Source organism: Frankliniella occidentalis, unplaced genomic scaffold (assembly GCF_000697945.3).
Source record: "Frankliniella occidentalis isolate FOCC.00 unplaced genomic scaffold, Focc_3.1 Scaffold98, whole genome shotgun sequence".
In the NCBI taxonomy this organism is placed as follows: domain Eukaryota; kingdom Metazoa; phylum Arthropoda; class Insecta; order Thysanoptera; family Thripidae; genus Frankliniella; species Frankliniella occidentalis.
The window spans coordinates 597,224-608,096 of NW_026267227.1; the positions used below are offsets into that span (position 1 = coordinate 597,224).

Sequence of the window (10,873 nt, forward strand, 5' to 3'; positions counted from 1 at the left end):
CACGTTACCTATGAAAAAGCAGCTCGCAGCGGTTCGGTTTCCGTTCAGTTCGGTTGGATGGAGGGGTGGATGGATGGGTGGATGAGCTAGGTTGGGTGCGATTTGACGCACCCCAATGGCAGCCCGGCCAGAACACCCCAACGAGCCCCCGACCTCCTCCGGTGACAGGGTCAGGGCGACCATCGCGTCGACGTCGCGTCGATGTCGTCTAGGTTTCCTCGGCTCGGCCATAAAGACCATAGGCGCTCACCTTCACAGGCGCATGCCCCGGAGGGGAGGACGACGGTGGTGTTCAGGGAGGACTCCCTCGCGGGATAGCGGTGGGACGGCTGCTTCAGGCCGTCATCGCCGCGCCGGTGGGGCTGGGCGAGGCGTCAATAATCCAGTAAATAATCCAAAGGGCACTGAGTGTGTGGCTCGAGTCGGAGGCACCGCGTTCAGCACCGCGCGGTCGAGCTCGTGTCGTGTCGTATGGCGGCGGGAGCACGCGGAGCGGCAGAGCGGCGGGGCGCGGTGTGCTCGGCGCGAGGAGTGGCGCGCGACTGGCGAGTAGAGGGAGAGGGAGAGGGACTGGACGCGGGCGGGCCGGGGACGCTGCGCGCGGCCGGAGAACAGAACACGTCGACTAGCGAGTTCGGCCGGAAAAAACATAGAACCGATTTGTTCGCCTATAGAGGGAAAAAACAACGGGCGGAAAAATGAGAAAAAGAAAAGAAAACTCTGACGTTTTGAGTAAATTTATTCCATTTCAATGCGAAAGGACACAATTTCTTAGTGTTGAGCACTTTGGTCCGGGCCCCTATGACCCTAAAAATAGAAGCCCTAATCACCTTTCCAACACCCATTTTCCCCAAGGGGTCTGCCGGTGGTCTGCCTACCCTCCAGCATGAGGCCCGGACCAAAAAACAGGTGGGTGGGATATAAACAAGGAGGGCACAAGGTAACTTGGATTTAACAAATTGAAACAACTATGAACATTTCAAAGGCAAGTGAAGTCGAGAGATGGACCCTTACAAAATTGTTACTGTTCAGTACAGAAATATATCTCAAAGTTGATATACAAAAGATGTACAAAATTCACACTTTCAAACAACAATGAAGAATAAAATATAACGGGGGGAAATATTGAAGGCACACACATCATCAATGTCAATACTGAAAACCAAGGAGTGATGATGTACTACTTTCATTGATGATTAGAGAGGAAAATCAGTCAGTCATAGACAGATCGTATGAGAGTCACAGTCTCAAAATCACAGATAACTTAGCAGAATACAAGTTATTGGGTTTCACTGGATTAATTTCTGAGTATTTGCTTGAGAGTTCAATACCACCTAATACCTACATGTACGTAATACAACAAAACATATGGACTACAACACAAAGCTTTACAGCTCAAACAATGGCCACACAATACACATTCCAATTAAATTTTGGACAAAAACCACAAACACTACAAGCATAAGCTATGCATTTCAGATCAACAGTATGGTTACAGATTATGGCTCCAGAATTGCAAAATTAATATAAATAAAATTCGCATTTGAATGGCACTTTTATAAGAAACGTTTATGGGCACCTCTAAATGGCAAATGTCACAATCTGCAGGTTTGTATTTATAGGTAGTTGAATAGCAGATATGCACACTTCCGTTATAACATAAATGAAAAAAATCACAGATTATAAGTAACAAGTTGTGTGCTACGTCAACAGAAAAATCACACAAGGCAATTAATTGGATATAATTTACCAACTATGTATTACTGTAATGTCATGGAGCATTCAGAGAGAGATAAAGTATAAACAGAACAACAATATAGCTTAAACAAAGAAAAATGCTAAGCTAACACATCAAACAAATAACAAGAACAGTTCTAAACATGCGTACAGGCATTTAAAAATCTATCAATCACCACACGGTTACTTTGAACAGTCTTCAGATTCAACCTCCCCATTTGATACATCAGAAATGGCAACTAATGCTAGCTTTTGAGTCAGAGATTGCAACCTCAAATTTAGCTCCTGAACCTTTTCATGTTTCATTTTTTCTACCTCTTGAAGTTCTGAATCAACAAGAGCCAACCAATCAGAGGCATGCATAACAACACCATTTTCACTGAGGCCCATGTCAGCCAGGAGATCACTAGAACTAGCTTTCCTGACTAAATTACTGACTGACTTCGCGTACAAGGAACTGATAAGGAAACGAGGGTGAGGAGGCGGTCCACTTCCGCCTTCTGGGCCTGCAGTGAGAGATAATTTTTAAAAAGTCATCAATAGTTGTCTGTTACTGTGAAAATGAAAAAATGATTACTGAAGTAAGTAGGAAAAATTAAAGACCACAAACCTTGATATTTTTTGGCTCTTTCAGAATATACATGGATAGCATTTACAAACTCAGTCAGAGCAGTTTTATTGTAAAACTGCAATGAATCATCTGCACATGTATCTTTCTCCTTCATTTCAATTACTGTTTCCTATAAAAAGTAGTCAGACTGACATAAAAATGTTACACAAAATGAAAAGTACTTTATTGTGTTTATAGACCTTACCATCCATTCCCAAAACACTGACTTCTTCTTCAGCCATTTTGTATGAGCATTAATGAGCTCATTTAGTTTTGAAAGTTTTGGCATCCATTGATTTAACAAATCTGGGTCTTTGACCAACTTTGTTTCAAATACAGAGAGATGAGGAAGACCACTTGAACCGGCAGTTGCTTGATGGACCTGTCATGTGGGCATAAACCAAAAATTTCACACTCTATCAGATTAATTAACACTGCCTGGTTCAGTCTGTTTCTTTTTACCTTATGTGTATGTTTTATTCTCTCCTCTTCTAGATCCTGAATTTGGTTTATATTGTATCTTAAGCGATTTGCCAGCCATAAACAATAATTTATCTGATGTTCCGAAGAAAGAGAATGTTTTGTTTCTGTTTTCAAAAGAGGTACAGTCTTTGTTGAAGAATTTGTTACCTGTAGATGCAACAATTGATTCACATAATTAGATCAAGAGAAAGCTTAAAGACAAATAACTTGAATAAATTCAGCTTACTTGTTCCTTTGAAATATCTGAATATTCCTGGGATAATGGCGACTGCCGTACACGCTCTTGGGTAAGAACGGCAAGGGCGTTCTCTTTAGCAATAACCCACATCAGCGCTAATAGCAGCTCCCTGCTGCCACTTGAGTAGTCTGTGGGCAAGCTGTAGAACTCACAACAGTTGTAGCCCATACAAGCCAGTTGAAGTTTAACCCAAACTTGAGAATTGCCTGCATAGACAGCATAAAATTTAATTACATAAGTTAAAACTTATGATATTGGTCAAAACTTCAGACAGAAATCAACATACACTTTTCAAAATGTGGAATTTTTGGACCCAATGACAAACACATTTTTTCTAGAGTTGTCCATAACGCTTGAATCTGAAACAAATCAAGAAGTAAACTAGAAAAATTGTCACTTAGTCACTCAGAAAGAAACACACATTTTAGCGACACAAAATAAAGGAATATTGTAGCTCATGGTAACTCAAGATAGAAGATATTCATTACGAACCGTGTCCTTATCATTATTATTGAACTTAGATAATCTGAAATTATCCGGTTTCAGGTTAACGTTCAGCAATGAGTTCAAATGTTGACATAGCAACTGAATAACAGCCTTAATATCTGACATAGTAAAAACTCATGCTACTCCAGAATTCCTTAACAGCTCTTTTCTATGAAACATTGATAAGTTGAAGTACATTTAAACTATTTAAATACATTAAAAACTAACAAATACTGAAAGTAGTAGCACCTATAAATAAAAACATTTCTTTTGCTCGTTGAAATTCTCATCCAACTACATCCAACAGCCTACGACCGAAGCCAACGTTCGCCCATTAAATTTCCTTGAGAAGTAAAATAATTATATTATAGAATACATTAGTACGTGATACAACATATAAAAAATTGTTTTAAACGGCGTTTTGAATTAGGAGTGTCGTTTTTAGAGTGCTGTAATCCTTTTCAGCTAGAAATAGTTTGAGGAGATGAGATACTTTTTCGTTTTGCTCACGTAGCCTTGGAATGTTCAGTAGTTAGTCATAACACAACATTGCCGACGGTGCCTGTTTTTGTTGTAGACTGTCTTACGACGACAATTATTTCAAAACAAACAATCGCCGATAAAAAAAAAATCGTAGAAAAGTTCAGCTTTTCCATTCAGGATGTTTTCACCGCCTACAAGTCTGGCGTAACCTCTTACTAGTCTGAACGAACCTGTTGAATACACACACCCAACAAAGGTGACCAAGTTACAAGTTTCGAACTAGTTTGCCTAGGCCTAAGGATTAATCTCATCTTGTTTCCGTTATCTGTATGTTTTAGAGCGAAGGTTGGCTACTGAAGGAAACTAGAAACCATGCCAACATTTTTTTTGCTTTTCTTCATTTACTCCAATTAAAGTTTAATTAATTACTTCAATGAGCACTTTGTTGTTATTGGTTCTTTCTATCCTGTTTCATCGTTATTTGTTATTTGCACCTTTATTCATCACATACAACTTAATCTAAGTTTCGCAAGGTTTTCTGACTTACTAATCTAATTTTTTTGATTTTCATTTTTCAATTTCAGATGGAAAAAGACTCTCCAACTCCAAAACCCCGTCCAAACCCTTCGAGTCCAGCTCGAACGTCTCCTTTAAAAAAGCCAATTCCTTTGCCTCGCTTCAAAAAGCGTAGGCAAAGTGTGGAGAAGAATGATTATGAAAATGCAGACTCCCATGATGGATCTCCGAAACAGTCTGTTTCCCAAATGCTAAGAGGTGAATTTAAGTCAGCATCAGATAACGTTCAGGAGAAAAGCAAGTACGTTATGGAAAGCACACGGCGGTTAGCTCGGAACATGATGCCTAAAAGATTTACTACCCAGCAAGAATATAATGGAAAAGATAATCCGCTTATGTCAGGCTCCATGGCTGATCGTTGTACATCTCTACCCTCTGATGACATCTTCAGATCTATTTCTTTTGATTCGCCCCTTACACCATCCCATGATTTAACCGTCAACTTTGATGAAAATGACTTTAAAGATCCAACTGAAAGCCCAGTTGAATATTTTCCCCCACCGCAGTACCCACCACCTCCTTTTCCAGATGAACTTATTTATGATGAAGTATCATCTGTTAAATCAAGTCATTCTGGTAGTCAACAAGACCCTTGCCCAAGTGATGTAGATTCATACCAAGATATTGATGGCATTTATGAAGAATTGTCAAATGCCCGCAGTGAAGCTCAGAAACTAAATGAAGAGCAAGATCCTCAAGGGTCTGGGATTAATGCATTCCAATGTAGTGATACTGAATCTACCTCACTACCAGTTAACAACCTCAAGACCCAGAAAAAGTTTACGAGGTCTGATTCTTGGACATTTTATGATTCAGTGAGCTGTTCACAAGGAGAGAGTAGTTTGGGAGAGTCAGCAAGCAACATTTACAATGAAGATCCAGTTGTTCTAGCTTCTGCTACCAGGAAAAATGCTTGCAGCAAATCACCCTCCTTATGTAGTGAATTGGATGCCTTGGCCATTAACAATGACGACATTGGCTCAAATGTCAGTTGTGGTCAGTCTTCTCCTGCTGGAAGTTCTGCCACTTCACTCTCCACAGGGAGCTACCAATCTGCTGGTCATAGTTCTGACTCCACTGCAGAAGGAATACCGGTAGAGTTGAGAAGAAAGCCAAATGTCTCCGGTCAAAAATTGCCTTCAAAGTCTGTAATTTTTGAATTTGATCCTCTTTATGAAAACTTGCCAACTGTTGAAAACTTGGCCAAGAGTAATCTCACTGAAAATGATCTAATGATACTGGCTGGCCTTGCTCCTGCCAAAGAAGCAAAGACATCCAATTATGGCAAAGTAAATGTAAAGCGTAAAGATGGAGGCAATATGGTAACAGTTGAGGAGGAGAATGATAAGCTTCCTAGAGCACCAACGCCACCCCAACGCTCTGACTCTATGTCTCATGCTTCAACAGAAATATCAGATCAAAGTACTGGAGAAGAAAGAGCAATAGATGTTCCTGATGATGATATATCAGTATCTTTGTCAAGGAAATCATCTATATCTCAGGCAGATGTTGACTCAAGTTCAAGGCGTTTTTCAATGCTCCGACAACATTGGCCTAGTATGAAGCGTGTTATTAAGTCAGCCTATCATAGGGAAAGTAAAGTCTTACCCTCTGAGGTAATTGTGCTTTCTTTATATTTTGAAGTTTAGTCCCCAATGTATACAGTTTCATATCAACCTTAAATTCTTTTCTTTTCTTCATTCTTTTACAGATGGATTCCTCCTCTGAAAAATCATCATCAGCTTTCTATGCAAATATTTCAATCACCAAAAATCTTGAAAAACCATCCTTGGAGCCTATGCTTGCTGTTCAGTACAATGGAAATGTCTATAGGGGTACTAATAGCACCCGGGATTTGGCTTTACGTTGGTGTCACCTTGCCGAGAGTCAGTTGACTTTTACAGCTGATAAAAGTGGCAGTGGAAGTAAAGATGTAATTTCTTTGGATTCAGTTTTAAGCATTCAGCTATCATTGGAGCATCGAACAGGAACAGGGTAAGATTTTTGATAATTTTAAATGGTGATAGATTTCTTTATTGTTTCCTTTTTGTTTTTTATGTGCTTTAGAATGTGTTGGATTCTGTTCACATGATATTTAAAAAAATATATTTTCTGATAGGTCTGAAGGTGAAGAAGTATACTGCTTTGAACTGAGTGTAGCAGGTAAAAACCGCAATACTTTTTTTGGAGTGACATCTTCTATGGAAAGAAGAGTTTGGATGCAGAAAATTCTGGAAAACTTCACTACAGCTTTTCCAACTCGTATTGCTGCTGACTATTCTCGATTTGGGTGGTGCTTTTTCAAGGTTTGTTACCTTACACTTTGGTAAAATCTTAACATGATTTGTATTTAATACCTAGAACATAATCAATATATGTCATTTACTAACAGGAAGGTATTGGAGGATCCTGGATGCCAGCCTGGTTATTACTACAGAAGAGAACTTTGATGTATTGCGTCCCTAAGGGTAAACTTAATGAAGCTGATCTTCGCAAAGCACGATCTATAGTTATCCAGGAACCTGATTCAGTTTCCCCAGTCATTCTTATTGACTTCCCAAAACTTTCATTGTATTTACGCACTGAAAGGACAAGTGAAACTGTTGCTTGGCGTAATGCAATCCGTGCAGCCGCAACCGATAATGGCCCAGACCTGGATAATCAGCAGCTCACTCAAGAAAATGTACCTGTTCTGGTTGACAAGTGCATCAATTTTGTATACGCACATGGTTAGATACCTAATATTCTTTACTTATCAATCAAACAGACTTATTTTTCATATTTTTTGTGTATTCCTCTTTTTCTTTGGTATTTAGGATTTGTTTTCATTTTACAGGATCTCTCGCTGAAGGTATTTATCGCCGTAGTGGGGCAAACTCAAGTGTAACAAAGCTGCTTACAATGTTCCGGAAAGATGCATGGGCTGTTCAGTTATCACGTCAAGAATTCAGTGAATATGATGTTGCCAGCGTACTTAAGAGATTCTTCCGAGACTTGCCAGAACCTTTGTTAACTTCAAAGCTTCATTCTAAGCTGTGTGAAATTTCATGTAAGTTTACCTTCATTATCAGCACTTGTACACTTTAAATCTGTTATCACCAATACATTGGTATATAATGTGTGCTCTTATTACAGCTGTGCAAGATGAAGGCAAAAGACTGGAAAAATATCATTTATTACTCACTGAGCTCCCTCCAGTGAATACAGTCACTCTGCGCCGCTTACTTGCTCACTTACACTTTATTCATGAAGAGAGTGAGCACAATCTCATGCCTGTAGAAAACCTGGCTGCCATTTGGGGTCCTACTCTCATGCATGTAGAAGTAAGTATATCTTACCAATGAAATATTATTTTTAATGCTACATGATTTGTGGTAGGTTTTTAATTAACTAATCCAATTTGAACTAGTAAGTACTAAGAAATAAAAAACACTTCCTCATTTTAGAATGGTGATGAAATAACATGGTCCAGACAAGAGTCAAAGGTCATAGTTGATTTGGTTTCCCTGTTCCCTCGTCTATATGGTGTTGATGCTGAGGAATTGTCAAGGGACAAGAGAATCCGTGAAGTTCTTCAGCGTTTGCATGCTGGCAAAGTTCATCCTCAGCAAGCAAAACCTACTGGAGACCTGAGAGTGTGGATACACATTGGCTCGAAAGACAGTGGAAAAGTCGTCCATGTCACAGTAAGTGCTTCTCTATCTCCAATCTCAGGTTTTCATATTCATATGAATGATTGTTATACATCTTCATCTATATTTTCTTTGAAGGTTGGACCTCAGAAGACATGTCATGAAGTTTGTTCTGAACTTGCTTCACATCTTGCCCTACATGCTCATCAAACTACTTTATGTGAAGTTGTACTTAATGGTGCTCTCAAACGTTATCTACACCACTCAGAAAAGGTTCTTGACTCAGTATTAAGATGGGGATATTGGGATGAACCTGATAGAGCCCAGAACTACCTTGTTCTGATGGCTAATACAATCTTCCAAGAACTTAGCTCAGTGGTAAGATCAAAAAAATTTAAGTGTAGATAGATATTAATTCAAATTAAAATGCCTGTAACTGTGATTTTGATACTTTCCTTGTTCATTTGAAAGTGTTCCATTTTTAGTGGATGTGCTGCTGAGATTGTGCTACTTAATTTGATCATCTTCCTTTTTTATGTAGATTACTCCACCTATTACAATGTCAGGGGAGCTTCGCTTTGCCGACCAGAAGTCAAAGTCATTCAAAGCCTATCCATTTGAGTTTAGCCAAGCCAAACTCTGTTATTACAAAGACAAACGAGTGAGTTTAAATTTCACCTTATTATCAGATGTTGTGTAAATTATTATGTTTTTGCTCAATACTTATACGTGTATTTACAACATTTTCAATTTCTAGGGTGCAAATAAACTTGCGGAGTGGCCTGTTGAAGAAATTGTCTGGTATGAAGGTTTCGAGTCCAAAAGGAATCCTAATTCAAGGTGTGTGAAAACTTAGGTAAATCTAAACTATTAAGGTTTTTACTTCTTTCTACCAATAAAATCTTCCGTTGCAGGTGGGCTATAACATTTATAAGCAAGAGTGACAAACCGAAAAGAAGTAAGGAAAGTCCTTACTTTGGCTCTACTTTAGCTGGTACTTCTAAAGAGGATCAAAACAAGTGGATGGCAGCCTTACTTGCCGCTGAATATCCTCAGGGATTGCTCCCTCCCCCTATCCAGGTTAATCTTCTAGAGTAAGATGTGGGATCTTCCTTATATAATATAGAGTTACCATTTCTTATGTTCATTGTGTACCGTTTTACCTGCCGTCCTATGATTGACGCCTTATTTTATCAATATTGTGATTTTTTGGTTGCCATTTTAGTGAGTCTGGTGTTTTTGTGATCCCTCTCAATGAATATGAGTAAAGGTTTATTGTTCCCCCTTGTAGGTGATAAGCTCCTGCAGTTCCTAAGCAAATATCTGGAAGACATTGATGTCCTCCTAATTTGTTTAACTATGCTAGATTTTAAAATGAACTAAAGGATAGGAAGTTTACGTTTAGCAGTCAGTATTAATTATATTTTAGGTAATTTGAATTCTTCAAAAACTGTCTGATATTAATTTACACTATTGAGTATTCTCTTTTGACTCACCGTTTTATGTTCTTGACTTTCTCATGACCTGTTATTCTTTAAATTGTCATTCTTACAAAGTTCCAAATGGAGATTTTGATCATCATGAAATTATCATTTTATCCTATATTTACTTATTGTTTGTACTTATTTAGTATTCAGTACACATTCCTTAAAGTGTTCATTTGCCAATGTATCTTACTTGTGAAACAGCAAGCAGCAAGTATGAATGTATTTTAATTCACATTCCTTCATCTTGTGTTAGTGAATTTTGTTTCATCTTTTCTTTTTACATTGAGGTATCATGAGTGCATGAGCTTTACCTCACTTTTTTTTTATCACTGTCATTAATTTTCGTTTTTGTCTTTATGTTATGCTTACAGACATTCAAATGTTAGTAAATTTTAAATTTTTATTGTTTTTTGTTGGGTTTGTTTGTATACTATTTTTGTGCATTGTTTTTAGATTAGTTTGGTGCCCTGAAGAAATTTCTCTGGTCATAGCTTTTATTTAGCACAATTACTCAGATTTTCGTTCAGATGTTCAATCTCTTGGGCATTATCATCTACTATCATAATGCTCAATCCCTCAGATCTTATTCAATTGACTATATAATCTATGATTATTTTCTTTATCAATTATTGTGATGAAGACAGTCACCTCTGAGAGCAAAGTGTTACCATGGCAAGTGTTTTTCAAGAAAATAGGGATAATTCCCTAAGATCTCTTGAACTGTTACCGTATTGTTATCTCAGTTTTACCCTATTTGATATTGAATTTATTTTTGCTTTGTTAATAGCATGCATTTCCTTGCCATACCATATACTATTCTGCAAGGCTTGCCAATACATTTATGAAATTCTACCCTTTATCAATCATTTAATTATTAGTGTTGTAAATTCACTATCAAATGCTGCAACACAAGCAACCATTTCGTACCACTGTTCTTCCCCTGTGCACAAAATTAATTGCACTATGTCATGATACTTCCTATGTTATTTTAATAGCACTTAACTAGTATTCCCCCATCATGTTGTCTCTGCATCATGTAATGGTGCTGAGGTTGTGGAAAATGTTTGTCATAATGTTTTTATTATCTGAAATTATTATTTTACTCTGGAATGTTACTGTTTTACATATTTTATATACATAT

General features: G+C 38.0%; 2 protein-coding genes across 2 annotated transcripts; one reads left to right on the forward strand and one right to left on the reverse strand.

Moving 5' to 3' along the window:
- Window positions 1-721: 721 nt before the first annotated feature.
- Window positions 722-3,861, reverse strand: LOC113216649 (tubulin epsilon and delta complex protein 1-like). Its single transcript, XM_026436419.2, has 7 exons — window positions 3,561-3,861; window positions 3,355-3,427; window positions 3,057-3,274; window positions 2,810-2,977; window positions 2,553-2,729; window positions 2,348-2,477; window positions 722-2,243 (listed from the first exon to the last, which is right to left on the reverse strand). Exons 1-7 carry the CDS (start codon window positions 3,678-3,680, stop codon window positions 1,921-1,923), a joined length of 1,209 nt encoding a protein of 402 aa, XP_026292204.1. The 5' UTR covers window positions 3,681-3,861; the 3' UTR covers window positions 722-1,920.
- A 209-nt stretch (window positions 3,862-4,070) lies between these two features.
- On the forward strand, window positions 4,071-9,386 carry LOC113216648 (arf-GAP with Rho-GAP domain, ANK repeat and PH domain-containing protein 1). Its single transcript, XM_026436418.2, has 12 exons — window positions 4,071-4,293; window positions 4,622-6,229; window positions 6,325-6,608; window positions 6,733-6,919; window positions 7,006-7,342; window positions 7,450-7,662; window positions 7,749-7,936; window positions 8,060-8,299; window positions 8,384-8,623; window positions 8,787-8,906; window positions 9,003-9,085; window positions 9,160-9,386. The coding sequence occupies exons 2-12, from the start codon at window positions 4,622-4,624 to the stop codon at window positions 9,341-9,343; spliced, it is 3,684 nt and encodes a 1,227-aa protein (XP_026292203.1). The 5' UTR covers window positions 4,071-4,293; the 3' UTR covers window positions 9,344-9,386.
- The last annotated feature ends 1,487 nt before the right edge of the window (window positions 9,387-10,873 follow it).

Excerpts from the sequence above, each read along its gene's own strand:
- LOC113216649 (XM_026436419.2), bottom strand. The coding sequence starts at position 3,680 with ATGTCAGATATTAAGGCTGTTATTCAGTTGCTATGTCAACATTTGAAC. Across the intron at positions 3,428-3,560 it reads ATAATAATGATAAGGACACG|ATTCAAGCGTTATGGACAAC; the intron begins GTTCGTAATGAA and ends GATTTGTTTCAG. Across the intron at positions 3,275-3,354 it reads AATTCCACATTTTGAAAAGT|GCAATTCTCAAGTTTGGGTT; the intron begins GTATGTTGATTT and ends CTGTCTATGCAG.
- LOC113216648 (XM_026436418.2), top strand. The coding sequence starts at position 4,622 with ATGGAAAAAGACTCTCCAACTCCAAAACCCCGTCCAAACCCTTCGAGT. Across the intron at positions 8,300-8,383 it reads GAAAAGTCGTCCATGTCACA|GTTGGACCTCAGAAGACATG; the intron begins GTAAGTGCTTCT and ends TTTTCTTTGAAG. Across the intron at positions 8,624-8,786 it reads TCCAAGAACTTAGCTCAGTG|ATTACTCCACCTATTACAAT; the intron begins GTAAGATCAAAA and ends TTTTTTATGTAG.